This window comes from Nipponia nippon, unplaced genomic scaffold, assembly GCF_047370975.1.
Source record: "Nipponia nippon isolate SJK-2023a ecotype South Korea unplaced genomic scaffold, ASM4737097v1 scaffold_10, whole genome shotgun sequence".
Classification (NCBI taxonomy): domain Eukaryota; kingdom Metazoa; phylum Chordata; class Aves; order Pelecaniformes; family Threskiornithidae; genus Nipponia; species Nipponia nippon.
The window spans coordinates 12,580,451-12,596,656 of record NW_028262291.1 but is presented as its reverse complement, the minus strand read 5'-3'; the positions used below and the strand labels follow the sequence as shown (position 1 = coordinate 12,596,656).

The 16,206-nt window shown below is 38.2% G+C and overlaps 1 protein-coding gene across 4 annotated transcripts in view; it reads right to left on the bottom strand.

The window, feature by feature from the left end:
* Positions 1-16,206, bottom strand: part of SBF2 (SET binding factor 2) — a 323,859-nt gene that overhangs the window by 97,303 nt on the left and 210,350 nt on the right. For all 4 annotated transcript variants that reach the window (XM_087745080.1, XM_087745103.1, XM_087745088.1 and 1 more), the window contains 3 exons: positions 11,501-11,705; positions 9,094-9,203; positions 7,590-7,739 (listed from right to left, as the gene is read on the bottom strand). In XM_087745080.1, coding sequence (XP_087601206.1) covers positions 7,590-7,739; positions 9,094-9,203; positions 11,501-11,705 — 465 coding nt within the window. The remainder of the gene's footprint in view (positions 1-7,589; positions 7,740-9,093; positions 9,204-11,500; positions 11,706-16,206) is intronic.

The window sequence follows — 16,206 nt, the reverse complement described above, 5'->3', positions numbered from 1 at the left end:
AAGCCCCAAAGCTGCAATCAGCCAGAGGAGCCGGTGGCACTGCTGCTCACGTGTATTTCTACTTATTCTGGTATTAAAACCAATACCCATCTATGATTTGATATTTGTAATAAAATATTTAGCAGAGACCCTTAAAACAAGGCTGAATCCTGCTCTGATAACTGCATAGAAACACAACAAAGTCATTATCAATAACCCCACACCCTGCAGTCTAGGAAACAAGTTATGTCTATGGCAAGTTATATCAACAGAAAGGAGGACACTATCACATTTTTATTCTGACATTTTTGATCCCTTTTCATGTTAGCAGCAAGAGCCCTGGGGCAAACCAGGGGACTACCTGCAACTGGAGCCCTCGAGATGTATGTTCGAGATGCACATTCATTCACACTCTGAACATGCTGCTCCAGTCGTAGCGGGACTTGGGGATTATTTTAACTTCTACATTACTATTGAGTTTATATTTATGTGTATACGTCTTTCTCTATATAGCAGGCATATATATCTGTATCACTCTTGCGCCTCGTGTATGCACATGTATACGTGTATACATAGAGAGGAGGAGGAAGCGTGCGAACACAACATGTTTTGGTGAGAAGCCAAGAGGGAGGGAGGCTGAAGGCAGATGTAGGTATGGACAGCACATCATGGGACTCCCATTACTGCTCATCCTTCTCTTTTCCTTTCTTTAAGTAACAGTTTCACGCAATAGTAATGGAGGGTAGGTCCAAGCAGCAGTGACAAACACTTTCAGATTACCAAAAGTAGGGTTTCTGAAGTCTGCAGGGAAACAGCAATTTAGGAAGGGTCCAGCCACACACGAGCTCATTCCTGAACACCTCTGCTGGCACAGTGCCAGCGGGAAAAGCAGCCATGGTTTTCTGCTGCCTGGTCATCAAAGCAATTCCTCACTAAAAGCACAGAGGCAGTTTAACGCAGCTTGAGACAACCACCTCGGTGTCTGGACACACACACACACAGAATCAGCCAGACACCTCTCTGTGGAGACGACTGCACAAACAAATCTCCCTTAAGCGATGCAAAAAGGAACTACTTGGACACGGCCACCTCCACAGGGAGAGTCCTAGCCCAGAAGAGAACGGCTACTGCTATATCAAGGCGGTCATCTCCCTTGATACCCGCAGAGTAGGTAACTGTGGGCTACTCTTCCAGCAGCGGTAATAAAGCTGAAAAGTCTGCAAAGTTGAGTGACATACACACATGGGCAATCCTGCAAAGAAAGAAACTGAAGAAATTTTCTTCCTAGAGAAATTCTGTGACCACCATTGATTCAGCCATGTGCAGTATATTCTAATATCTTGCAATTTCTTGGGAAAGAGACATTATCAGAAAGATTCAGAAATAGCAGCTTCTTTTATTAAGTCCAGAACATTACAGGTGGACTCCTGAAAAGTCAGCAAGATGGGAAAACTGTTAATTCTACTTTTTGGGTAATAAACCATGGACCAGAGAAACTATATGATGTGCCCGTTGTGACAAAAAAAATAATCTGCAGTACAATATGGAATTAAATCTGGAATTTTCAAGTTCAAGCCTTAAAACCTGGAATCTCCTTTCTTTCACTCAAATAATACCATGACTATGTCTAACAGGATGAAAAAGATCAAATTGTTACTAACTGATAAATTAATATAATTAAGTGTGGCCCTGTTAAACTCCCATGATTTCTCTTCATGATATATTTTCTATGTTTTAAAATACCTTAAAATATTTTCAAATACTGCTGTTGTTCAAACATTACTTCTGAGAGTCTCTACTTCCAAGAACGTAAGTCAAACTGAGTAACAAAAGACAGGCCATGAAATAAAAGTCTGAAAGGAGAGAAACCTACTATAGCCCTCCAAAATAAAGACGTTTGGCAACATAGCTTTCAACATAAAATATGAGAAATGCTAGTTCATTTAACCTTTATATTGCCAAGAATTTGAATCATATGACACACACATGGCTGATTTTCTCTCAGGAGTAGTAAAATCTTTCTTGTTATTGGACAGTACTTGCAAACCTCTGAATTCTGAGAACTGACTGACAATTTTTAAACTTTATCTGGTGGCAGAATATAATACAAAAGTTATTTGCCTAAGAAAAATAAATTTAATATTGTTTATAGAATGCCATTGTTTTTAATTTTCCATATTAAAGTTTCTTTCACAACAGACTGTATAGTAAGTGCTAGAAAGAGGCCCTTATTGCAACAAAGCAATACGGAAGAGCCACAAGAGAAATTCTAGAGGCAAAATTAATCAATAATATCTTTCATCTGCTTTTGGCCATTGTTGGAGAACAGATGCTGGCCCAAATGTACCTTTGTTGTAACCTAATACAGGTTAAATTTTCAATTTTGCCCTGGTTGCTACTAAGACTTCCCACAGTTGTTTTTCACACTGTATACTGTAAGTATACTTTTAGAATACTCAGTATACTCTATTTGAAAGATAGACATCTGCTCATTGCCACAATGGAAAGCCCTAGTGTTCTATTAGAAATTATCTAAAGCACTAAGACAATGAGTAATTTCTCTACTATTAAAGATATTCTCTCAGTTACACTGGTACAACACATGTATTCACACAGATGTGACATTGGAGCAAACCAGGCCCTAAAACAGCACTGATGACTTTGCAGGTTGTCGGATTAAATCACATCATTAGAAGATCCCACCTCTTTCCTACGCCTAAAGACCAGAATTTTGAAAGTATTTATGTATTTAACTGTTTTATGCACCTTATTCCCACTCTATCCACTTTTAGATTAAGTACTCCAGATGTCTGGGGCACATATATTTTCCAATTTGACCCACATTTCCAAAGAAAAGCATTAATATGCAGTTAGGCAATATTACTGACCAACATTTTACAGAGAAAATGTTATATTGCAACATTGTAGTTTTGGAGTTTTTCTTTTTAAATGAACGGTTTACCAAAGGAAGCTAGTTCATAGTCCTGCACTATCTGAAGAGAATCTTTCCCCAGAGAAAATATTTTTTAGGAAGCCTTATTCTTACTGTGAAGTATTTTACACAAATTGTTTAGAATGTCTTTTTAATGTAAAAATTGTTTCTGACTATCAAGTACGCTCCACATACACAGTGCGAGAAGTTACCACCTTCAGGCCTCTTTTCGCCTTTACTGACATTTTATCAAATTAACTGCTACTATGTTTCAAAACACAGCGTTCACTTGCTGTTGTCAGAGGAAAGTCAGCGAGACAACTGAAAATCTGGACAAGTCATGTTGTTTGTAATAAATTAATGGAGCAGTATGCAAATTGAGCCTTGAGATGGCTTTTGCCATTATTTCTTAATGGGTATTAAAAATCCAATGTGTTGCTGGAAACATAACTACATAGAAGAGGTGTTTCTCTGGTAAAAAATACTTTTTGGTTGCAAAAAAGTAACGTAGTCTTTTCTGAAATGTTGGAGAAAAGCATTTCATTACAGAAAATTAAAGAGAAAAAAAAACACTTTTAAAATAGGAATTTGTGTGTAATTGCAAATTATTCTGAGGTAGCCACAGCAGCAGATACAAAATGCCACAGCAATAGTTTCTAGTGAAATAATTTCACATTTTCCTCATTACAGTGCTATCTGTATGAATAAATTGTCAATCAATATATTAACCTTTCACAACACTGCAGATGGTTTTTAAAAGTAATTTAGTTATATAACATATGGAACAGAACATAATACTTCTGCTTTGCCATCACAGATATTAATCATTGGTGTAATAGAGGCTGATTTAAATGCTTTTCAGAGTATATGATTTGTCAGTGGAAAACTTCTTACTTAGGGCATGACAATAAAGTTTTTAGCAAGTGGCCAGTGACAATGCCTAGAAGAGATAAAAGCAAATAACTGGGAATTTAATTGCCCTCATCAGAAGACATCTGCTTTAATCAGTGAGCAATACAATCTCCATGTCATTCTGATCTTCGTACTACTAAGAACAATCAGAAATGCTTCCTTCGTTTTAATTTCAGCCTCAGTAGATTGTCAGTACTTCCTAGACACAAAAAGACACAGTAAAGCATGTTTTTAACACTTCAGCGTTGACTTACTGCATCATGCCTTACATTAACTGTATTTGTAAAGCCACCTAAGGTCTAGCACTAGGCTTGACATGCAGCTGCCTAGCCGCTAAATAGGGCAAATTAATCTGAAATTCTATTGTACTATTCTATAGATCGTAGGCCTATTAAAAATTTGCAGTGAGGTCCTGCCCAGTACCTCCAGACTGTAAATAGTCTAAAGAAGAATAGTTCAAAAGAATGCCACTTTTGGACTGAGAAATTCAAGCTGACGAACACCAGATATCTGGCAAGCCCAAGTTTTGTCATCTCTAGAGAAATTCGTAAAATACCACCCTCCCTTCCTCCCAGTTGCAAAATGGCTGTAGAGATTGGATACTGGGGGAAATACAGCCTAAGTAATTTTTCACTAAAATAAAACAGCTATTAACTTGAAGCAATGGTATGAATATTTTATTCCTCTTCCTTAATCTATTCTCAAGCACTGCGGTAGCCGGTGTGTCACACCAGATATAACAGATCAGCAACAATATACATGGTGGGACTGTTACTAGCATTTTGCTAACGTACTGCTCTTCATCTACAAAATGAGTATACAGAAGCTCCGAAAAAGCATCTGACCTTTATTTTTATGGACTCCAGTAAAGCAAGAGAGTACATTCTATTAAAAGAAAAAAACCTGACACTAAACAACTAGGAAAATCTCAAATAGTAACAGAGGGATCTGCAATAAACTTGCAGAATGCAGTCTTCCTGGTTTTGTAATATGTGGCACTGTTCCCAGTAAGAAAGAATTCAGTACATGCCAATAATAGAGTTTCTTGTTCAAAGGACACTTTCAGAAACGGCCAGCCTGTACCTCTTGAAATACACATGGTTTGCAACAATTCACATTATCAGTAGCAGAGGTTTGGTGGCTGGGGAGCATCAGATTTCCTATCTGCATGAGCAAGTGAGCCAGCAGAGACTGGTATTTCCCACGGAAAACCACCAGGCTGGGGCTTGCAGCGCACACATCCCAGCTCAGCCCAGCGTGAACAGCAGAGCGCCAGGGCTCTGCCCAACCTAGCGACTATGCCCAGGGCCTTCCCTTCTTCTCAGCTTTTGTATCAGCTGCTATACGCCTCCTGGCCACAGCAATATTTTAGTTTGTGTCTTACAGAAGCCAAGGGAACGTGCAATAACATTAACAGAAAAATCTGTGACGAGACGTTCAGTGGTATGACCGACAGTTTATACAATTCCAATAGTTTGGTGAGGTCTTGAAACAATACTGCAATCTAACCCTCCCCCCAAAATTCCATCATAATTAATGTGGTATTATCCTAAAGCTTGAATGCATCTACAGTTAAGACCACATTTCTTAAATTAGTTTTTTTTATCTTTTTAACAGACACTGTTTAAATTACTTGGTCTTATGACCTGCAGCTAGCAGAATTCATGTCTCTACAGCAAAATGCTGACTTGCTGAGTCCCACTGCAGCAAAGACAAACCTACTCAAGTTCTTGATAATGTATTTTTTCTTGAACCAATACAGGGAAGCTCCAAAATGTCACAATTTACACATTGTTCCAAATAATACAGTTGAACAAAGTGCACAGACAAGTTATAAATCATGCTTTTAACTTAATAAATAATTTCACACGTCATAAAAGCAGATGTACTAAATACTTGCTTCTAACTAGCTGCCCAGTGTCAGGAGTTCAGACGTTTTCATATTGGCCAAGCTTACTCCTGAGAAATGGAAAGTTTCATTTTATATTTTCAAAGACGTGAAAATACTGTTGGGGAGAAAAAAGCATAAAAACTGTGCCTCCTTACTTGATCTATCTGTTTCCTCTGCATGATTTGAGTTTGCTAGTTTTATTGAGAAAAAAACATTCTATTTTAACTTCAGTAAGACTTCAGACACATTCATTTCTATGAACATTAAAGTCCTTCTTGGGTCTTCAAATCACTGGGAAGAAAAATAACATTTTTCTCGTAGAGAAAAATTGGATTTTATTGCTTTATTAAAAGGTGATGTCAGTATTTCTCTCCTCAGCAAAGGAAATTTCCTCAGCTCCCCATTTTCTTCTGCCATCTGTTTTGTACTAAGAGCAAACAAAGGGGATTTGTATTTTGTTCCTATTGTCTAAAAACATCTTGATTTTTTTTTTATCTCAGGAACAATCAAAAAAGTAGAAGCAATATCTGTGGCGCATCTAGACAATTCTGTTTTCTGGTTTGAAATGAAATTTCTAACTCTGGAATACACAGCAGGTGCAGTATTCCATTGGTCATGATTTTGGGCAGACAAATACAGTTTCACAGATAACTTCAATTTTTCTTCCAGCTCTGAGGTTAAACTTAGAGCTTGGAAAAGGCCAAAGCCTGTATCAAAAAAGCACACTCTGGTACATCCTGTGCAATTTTAGCCAGTCGACTTCAGTTTTCATCTGCTAACTGCAGGTAATTTTACTCCAAAGACCACTGTTCAGGCAAAGTTGAAGTTTGTTCCAAACAGTAGAAAAATATCTACTGTGAACAAACAAGAAATACAATAGACAACAAAACTTACATTTGATGGTGACCTGAGTTGCATTTGCTCAGTCAATGTTAATTTATTTCTATACTTAAGTGAAAGCTGTATTTAGCACTCACTTTTTTAAAAACAAACTGCTGCAAAATAATTTCAACAGTTTTCAGGTTAGAGGAGAGTCAGTTAAAATACCAATGTCTCAATCAAATCCCTAATTTGATAAAATAACTTACACAGGGGCAACAAGAGGCAAATTATAACCAAATGTGATCACATTACAAATTAAAAAGAATACTACTACATTCTCAGATATCAGACTGAAAACACTGTAGAATATTTCTGACAATGAACTGCCAACAAGTAAAGCTAAAACAGAACAATTATTCAAATGAAAGTCAGAAGTCATCCATGTATTTTACTCTCATAGGTAGCTGCCACCGTATGTTTATTCAACACAAAATTATTTAATTTAACAGTAGAATAACTTAGCAGATGAACTGCAAACACCTTCAGTGAGTTTCTGACCAAGTAAGATGTCACCATGACAAGTAGAACTACCACCATGAACCATGGAAGCAGAAAGTATGGTTTCTTCTTGAAGTATGTTCACACTTGTGATGACAAAGAAGACAAACGTACGGTTTTTTCAACTGAGCAGTGGGTAATACACATTTAGGAGCTCAGAGTTGAAAATTACCTGGAAAAGCTAACATCCATTCATTAAAAAAAGTACTTAAAGCCATTAAGATAAATCACTTCAATACTTACCAAAACTAAATTATGAATAATGGGAACAGTTTTCTTTGGTTTTCATATCAGGCAGATCCGTATAGACCTGAGTGTTTTCTCCTTTATCCTTTCAACAACAAAATACCTTAAATCCACTGTCAAGTACGATCTGCTACATCATTGTAGTACGTGGTCCTGTAATTTATTTTGCTTCTCCACATCACTCTAAACAATTTTTGGCTTATCATAATAACAATGACAACCAAAGAACAAAACCTTCACATACTGTACCTGCAAAGCACAGTTCATCATTCGCACAATGTAGTCAAACTGCTGATGGTCCAGTATTGCTCGATTCTGTTTAACATGCAGGCCTAGTTCCTGTGTCAGGCAGTGCCGAGCTGCCTTTCCTTTTAGGGCTCTCAGAGCTGCAGGCAGTGTCTGGAGACAAGAAAATCTAACTTTACGAAAACGAAATTAAATGGCATTATTCGTACTGAATATCATTCATTCTTTATTAAGACACTGCAAGTGACAGTATAGTAAATAATACCTTTGGAAATGACTCACTAGCTTGAATATCAAACTTTCCCATAATGGTTGGTTTAGCTCGAGTCATTAAGTATTAAATTTTTCCCATTTTTTTTCAAATGCATTAAACAGCATTTCTCACCTACATCTGTAAATAGAAATGATTGAATATGGACAGGCATTGAACGGATGTGAAATCAGAAATGGATTATTGTGCAAGAAAGCAAGTGCTCTATTCTGTACCAGCCAGGCCATGTCTCGAGTTAGCATATCAAGGCCAACCAGCATGTTTTTTGATAAGCAGTGAATGACAAATGGCTTTAGAAGAGGCATATCTCTCATAGCAATGAGGCCACAAGGCTGTTACGCAGTTTACCCTAAAACAGTGTCAACATAATATTTATGCCAATGCTTTAAAGGTGCAGCAAGCGCTACATCAATGATTATCAACTGTGGCCCTTTAGACTAGATTTAATGGGTGGTAACAGATAAATAAGAAAAGGCAGCCTATTGTCTAAGGATAAATTTATCATACAGGGGGACAAAACACTACTGAAATTTTCCAAGTGCCTGTAAGTTGAAAGAGGTTAAAAACTACCGTGGTTACACATGCATCAAAACTCTAAAGAGAGCTACACATTTTATTAGGACTTTTCCCATATGCATTTCCGTAACATAACTTTTAAATCAAGAAATGCTCATTTTCTATCTTGAGCTGCACAGTCTCAGAGATATAAAGGTGATACTTTTCTCAGAAATCAAAAAATTGCTTAAAATAATTTTACAGTCATTTGCATATGTAGAATTAGATTTGAGAGTAAGTTTGGGTGATTGTTCTAGAATCAAGAATTGAAAACTCTGAGGATAGAATGTACAAAACCTGGCAACTTCTTAACGTGAAAAAATAAAAGTGTCAAGGATGACAAGTCACTAGTACATTTTAGTGAAGACAGACATGCCAGATATTTACATTCATCTCTGAGTTCTATCAAATTATTCATTTTTAAAACCAGCAAAATTTACTGTACTGAAAATGTACTGAAGAGCATTTGTTGACAAACACTGAAATGTCTATGTATGCCTTTTTTTCACATTCCTCCTAATCAATACTGCTAATCAATTGCGTACTTCATTTATTTAAATGGTTAAAATAATCATTAGTATTTGAAATTACTTGAAAACGTACTTTGTGACAGGTCAGTCTCCATTTGCTCATTAATAGAATAAAGTCTTATTTGGGAGAGTTAAAATTTCATTTTATTACCTTTTCGGTCTCCAAAAATTTGTTTTCAAAAATGAACGAGATGCAGTTTCTAACAACTTCCAGCCTTTGGGCACTGTTGAAAACTGTGCTTCCTTTTTCCATTATGGAAACTAACAAAGAAAAAGATGAATATACATCTGTGAAATGTCTTCTGCAAGAGTCACAAAGAATACCAGAAAATTATTTAAAAAAAAAAAAAAAAAAAAAAGAATGTCCCCTCCATTTTGTTCTGTTAAGCAAATAGCATTAGTAGGCATATACAGATGGGAACATAAGACCCTCAATCTTTGATTTTCCTATACTATCTGAAGAGGAGACTGGTCTGCATTTTAACTAGAGCAGTTGATTCTCTTTAGTATTTGTTCTGTTTGTCTTATGCAGGCACAAAGAGATTCCAACCTCTAACATACTAATGAAATATATAAATAAATACAAATTAATAAAAAAATATATGTGTGTGTTCTGTAGTGAACTATGTAGCCTTGCATATTGTATAGCTGTAGACAACTATTTTTCCTTAAAGAATTCATTGGCCATGCCAAGAATTCTGTGACACAGAATAAACCTGACAAACCTGTTCTCTTATCTAGATTCCAATTTGCTGAGATCTAAAGATTATTTTCTTAATACAGTGTTCCGCTCTGAATTTTCAAGCAAATTCAGAATGGAAGAACTAACATTCTCTTTTTCTCTTTATTATCAGGTAAATAGAATATAAATGCAGAATATGCGCTTCTTGTAGATAATAATGAGCTCCTAATATCCAAGGATTTTGACACACAGGACAGCAGGGAGTATGAGTGTGAAAGCTGTTCCTTGGAAAAAAAAAAATATAAAGCTTTGACATAAAAATTAACTTATTAAGAAAGAAAACCTTCTCTTGCATCTAGCCTTTTAAAGAAAGACAACAGAACACAAGCACATACTCTTTACATTTTCTACAAGTAACAGATGCAATGATATAGTCAACAGCAAAGGCAGGTGAATAGAGTTTATCTTCTTACATAAACCCAAACAGAAACAGGCCTGGAAGGGGCCTCAAGAGGCCATGTAGTTCATCCTGCTGTCCTGAGGATCAACTGTATTTATGTTATTTCTCATGTTTGTCTAATATGTTCCCAAAGTTCTGTGATAACAGAGACTCCATGGCTTCACAAGAAATCCACTCAACTACCTCACAATCCTCATTTTACCAAGTTTTTCCTAACAAATAACTCTATTTTTGTGCTGCAATTAAACCCATTATTTCTTATCGCTACAGATTATTCCCTTTCTTTTTTTTAACAGCCTCTCATGTAATTGAAGACTGCTATTATGTGTTCCCTCAGTCTTCTGTTTTTCAGTCTAAACAACTCTCCATCTTTCCTTGTAGGTCACATTCTCCAGATCGCTGGTCATTCTTGTTGCTTTCTTCTGGACTCCCTCCAACAGAATCAAAAACGGAGGCAGTCTTCCAGTGTCCAAAAATGGATACAAACAGTCCAGCCGAGGTCTTACTGAGTACAACGAAAGGATTTCTCCATGGGGTTCACTGACTGTACTCCTGTTTATACATCCTACTAAGATGTTTGTCTTTTTTGCAATAGCTTGATATAGTTGGGTCATGTTTGCCCTATGATAATTATAATCCCCAAACTAATTTCTGAAGAGCTGTTGCATAGTCAGCTGACCATGCCTATGCAAGTGCAATACCTTATTTGAAGAAAAACAGTAGAGAAGGACAAAATTCAGAGACTACATCTCTAATTTTTCAAGACTGATTTGAATTCTAATCCCATCCTTAAAAAGTTTTGCAAATTCTGCCAGCTTCGTGTCTCCTGCAAGTTTACTAAACATACTTGTTTACGCCATCATTCGCATTGATGAATATGACTATGACTAATAGAATTTTTCTGGCATTAAAATGAAATTGACAGGCCTAGAATGTCTACATCTGTTCCTTATATTTAAATATAGGTATATTTATTTTGAGACAGATGCTATGTTTGTTCCTTGCCTTTTTCCAGTAATTTACATGTCTTCCACTACTGTCAAAGGAAAAACCCTAACAGTTCAAAGCTTGGTTCAGCCAGCCCTAAAAGTAACCTACGGTGATATTCATCAGACCTAGATGAGTAGGCAATATCGAATTTAATAGTTCAGTCTAACTCAGATCAAGTCCTTTTTTTGTTGTTAGTAATTATGCCACTCACACTCTGGATGTTTGACTTCTTAGAGAAGGCTGGTGCAAAAGGGCTTTTAAAATTGCAAAAGCAAACAGGCAAGCCTATGTACTAAACTTTACTACGATCGCTAAAAATACTGTATTAACATGACATTGGGGCAACACATTGCAGCCATGCTAATTATATATTCAACTTATGAGACAGGATGACAAATAGGTAAGTTGGGGAACAAGTACACGTACCAACAGGGGGACCCGCTGGAACGACACACTTCTTATCCCCCCGGGTGGCAGGGGGGGCACCCTGACTCCTTGCGAGGCCTTCCTGGAGGAGCTCCTGCACCCGGCACTCATTGATCCGGGGGAAAGGGAGGATATGAACCCGCAAGTGGGAGCCCTCCGTGGGCCGTGGCACTTTCTGGAATGCTATGTGGGGATTGGGATTCTCCTGCAGGTCAGAAGGAAAAGGTTATACACAAATGTGTTATGTAGTGTTACCATCTGTCTCATCCAATTTTATTGCTGTTCTGTGTATCTGTCATACCGGAAGGGTTAAGAAGCCAAGTATCTAATGCAGCCAACTAATATCATGTTTCATATTCATATCACCCTTGATTCATTATCTGATACCTACAACTTCGTTAAAGGCTTCTATAAAATTATTTCTGTCACTATGCAAAATTCAAAAAGAAAGAGAACGTAAGAAAATCACTGCTTAACTTAGGTTGATTTTGTGCAGTTTAATGAATATTTAGGACTTAAATAGAAATTAGTTTGACAATCAACCTCTTTATTAGAGAAAGGGTTGAAGATATTAAAACGTACAATCTCTTCACCAAGCACTGGGAAATATTCTCATTTTGATCAAGACTACGAAGTGAAAATTCATTTTTGTACCGTGTTGTATCAAACTATGGCCGTCCCTCATTAGGGACCCATTTTTTATCTTCTGTATGTGCCATAAAAATATGTCACACAGCTCACTGTTTGCACTAAAAAAATGAACAAAGTTAGTATAGGTGATCAAAGACAGCAAATGATGGGCTTAAACTACAAGGAAAGTAAAAAGAAGCTGTCACATCAGATTTTGGGGTGTTCTCAAAGGATAGAAAAGAATTCTATTGTTGCAAAACTATCAGAATTTCCACTGTGAAAATAAATGCTCACCTACATGATTTTTCACTCACTCTTTTATGGTCTTTTTTTTCTTTTTCTTTAAAAGAAAATGTAATAAGCAGCCCCAAAGAAAGCTTTTATCTTGTTTTGGGGTTTTCTTGCAAAGGTCTTCAGAATTAAAAAAAATGTAAAAAAATCAGTTTCACATTGCAGAACACTGACTTTTTTGTTTTATCAAAATAACTGCTGCATCTGCTACTATGTAATTATCTTTGTCTTGATCTCGACATTATCATGCAATACTGCAATACTGAAGACATTAGCAAAATACACTCTGTAACATACAACAGAGATGTGACTGTACGTGGGACACTTGAAGACTTGCTCTATGTAGGCAAGCTCTGTTGGCATTTGTCAATACCACATGCAGTATCAGTGCAATATGTGTTCCTATATGTGGACATGCATTTTCTGCCTCTGGTTTTCAGCAAGTGGAAAGACCATGTACATCACAAACCCCTGATTTTCACTCAACTGCTTCCACATTGATTTTAGCTAGTTTAAAACACGCTTTCCAGAAAGATATCCTGAAGAGAGCAAGATATGAAAATTCACCATTTCTTTCACTTTTTTTCCTCAAATGGTTGATCATCTTTCTTGGTTTTTTTTTTTTTTTGTTTTGTTTTGTTTTGTTTTTTTCTCCTGGTGTTAGGTTGTATCTTTTCCAAAATACAGCCGAGATCTACATGTTCCACAAGGAGTCTACCACCATTCACAGGATCACATCTCATGTCTTGAGCAGTGTAACAACCAATCAAACAAAACAGGATATTTTCATCTTTTCATTCATATACCAGTGGTTATCATTAATCATGTTTGAATTTACTGTTATCCAAGTTGACTCTCTGCTGTTACTTATTACTGGCTACGTACCACTGCCAAAGAGTGCTACTCAATCCATTAGGTTTCTGTTGTACAAGCACAACTAGCTTGCAATAAAACTTGTAAACAGGAGCTAGCTTGATACTTTCGTTTATGGGAGCAAAAGGCAACAAAGAGATCAAATGCATCAACTTGAGAAATAGCAGTCAAAACAAACCAGCTACTTAGCCATACAATTCTCTGCAGAGGAAAGTTTAATGAATCAAGCAAAAAAATCTAGCTAGGGGTATGAGAGCAGCAGATGCCAGAAGAAGTAAGGCAGGGAAAGGGAACACAATCTCAGCAAGGGCTAACAGATGACATATAACAGAAAAACCCAGAAAGGGAGAATAACTATTCTACATTCCATTTCATGGACAAGAAAGATCCAGAGGAAAGATACAGAAAGAGTTACTTTAATCTTGGCCATCACAAACCTCATCTCAGCTGTATACGCTATTAGGAATGTAGGTCTAATGTCTTCAACTACTGAAGCAGTGTATGCCAAAAACTTGTCTAGATTTTCCACTTGTACCAGCTAGACTAATACAAACATTATCTCTCCCTAACAAACCTTGTTTCTCATATGTATCTAGACTGTGACAGCTACAATATGATGAATATTTAAACTGTGGAACAAGATGTCAAAATATGTCATGCACTGAGTTTAAAATCAGGCAGCTCTAGGCATAACTTATAGAAGAAATGATACTCATCACAGTGCTTTATTCAAAGAGAGCTGTATGCATAACTACTAAAAATCTGAATTTTAAATACACTAAGTCATTGATTTAGCAGTAGGGAAGTAGCAGGTCAATCACAATGGTATAAACAAATCTCATCATCATCAAAGACTAAAATGAATTAGTTTTGACACTGATTTTAAGAAATAATGTAAGTGAAAAGTTGCACATATTCACTTATGCTTTATAGGTTCTTTCATTATAAAAAAGGATCTATATCTGCTAGAAAACAAACACAAATGTTCGCCATCTCCTTTGGAATAATTTAGTATCATAATACTGATACGACAGGATGGTTGGAGGCCATCTTGGGCATAGCAATCGCAAAATGATAGAGTTTTCAATTCTTGGAGGAGTAAGGAGGGGGGTCAGTAGAATTGCCACCTTGGACTTGCAGAGGGCAGACTTTGGCCTGTTCAGGAGCCTGGTTGACAGAGTCCCTTGGGAGGCAGTCCGGAAGGGCAAAGGAGCCCAGGAAGGCTGGACATTCTTCAGGAAGGAAATCTTAAAGGTGCAGGAGCAGGCCATCCCCATGTGCCAAAAGACAAGCTGGCAGGGAAGACAGCCAGCCTGGCTGAACAGAGAGCTTTGGCTGGAACTCAGGAAAAAAGGAGAGTTTATGACCTTTGGAAGAAGGGGCAGGCAGCTCAGGAGGACTACAAGGCTGTCGTGATGTTATGCAGGGAGAAAATTAGAAGGGCCAAAGCCCAACTCGAACTTAATCTGGCTACTGCCATAAAAGACAATAAAAAATGTTTCTATAAATACATTAGCAACAAAAGGAGGGCTAAGGAGAATCTCCATCCTTTACCGGATGCAGGGGGAAACATAGTGACAAAGGACAAGGGAAAGGCTGAGGTACTTAATGCCTTCTTTGCCTCACAAGGCCGAAAGGAGGATCTGGGGAACTACAGGCCTGTCAGCCTGACCTCAGTGCCAGGGAAGGTTATGGAGCAGATCATCCTGAGCACCATCACGAAGCATGTACAGGACAACCAGGTCATCAGGCCCAGTCAGCATGGGTTCATGAAAGGCAGATCCTGCTTGACTAACCTCATCTCCTTCTATGACAATGTGACATGTTTAGTGGATGAAGGAAAGGCTGTGGATGTTGTCCACCTGGACTTTAGTAAAGCCTTTGACACTGTTTCCCACAGCATTCTCCTGGAGAAACTGGCTACTCATGGCTTGGATGAGGGTACTCTTTGCTGGGTAAAAAACTGGCTGGAGGGCCAGGCCCAAAGGGTTATGGTGAATGGAGTTAAGTCCAGTTGGCGGCCAGTCACGAGTGGTGTTCCCCAGGGCTCAGTACTGGGGCCAGTTCTGTTTAATACCTTTATCAATGATCTGAACGAGGGGATCGAGTGCACCCTCAGTAAGTTTGCAGATGACATGAAGTTCACCAGGAATGTTGATCTGCTGGAGGGTAGGAAGGCTCTACAGAGGGTTCTGCACAGGCTGGATTGATGGGCCGAGGCCAACTGTATGAGGTTCAACAGCACTAAGTACCAGGTCCTGCACTTGGGTCACAGCAACCTCATACAACGCTACAGGCTTGGGAAAGAGTGGCTGGAAAGCTGCCCAGCAGAAAAGGACCTGGGGGTGTTGGTCAACAGCCATCTGAATATGAGCTAACAACATGCTCAGGTGGCCAAGAAGGCCAATAGCATCCTGGCTTGTATCAGGAATAGTGGGGCCAGCAGGACTAGGGAAGCGATCGTCCCCTTGTACTCAGCGCTGCTGAGGCTGCACCTCAAATACTGTGGTCGGTTTTGGGCCCCTCGCTACAAGAAGGACATTGAGGGGCTGGAGCGTGTCCAGAGAAGAGCAACGAAGCTGGTGAAGGGTCTAGAGCACAAGTCTTACGAGGAGTGGCTCAGGGAACTGGGGTTGTTTAGCCTGAAGAAAAGCAGGCTGAGGGGAGACCTTATCGTTCTCTACAACTACCTGAAAGCAGGATGTAGTGAGGTGGGTGCCGGTCTCTTTTCCCAAACAGCAAGTGATAGGATGAGAGGAAATGGCCTCAAGTTGTGCCAGGAGAGGTTTAGATTGGATATTAGGAAAAAATTCTTCACTGAAAAGGTTATCGAGCACTGGACCAGGCTGCCCAGGGAAGTGGTTGAGTCCCCATCCCTGGACGTATCTAAAAGACGTGTAGATGTGACACTT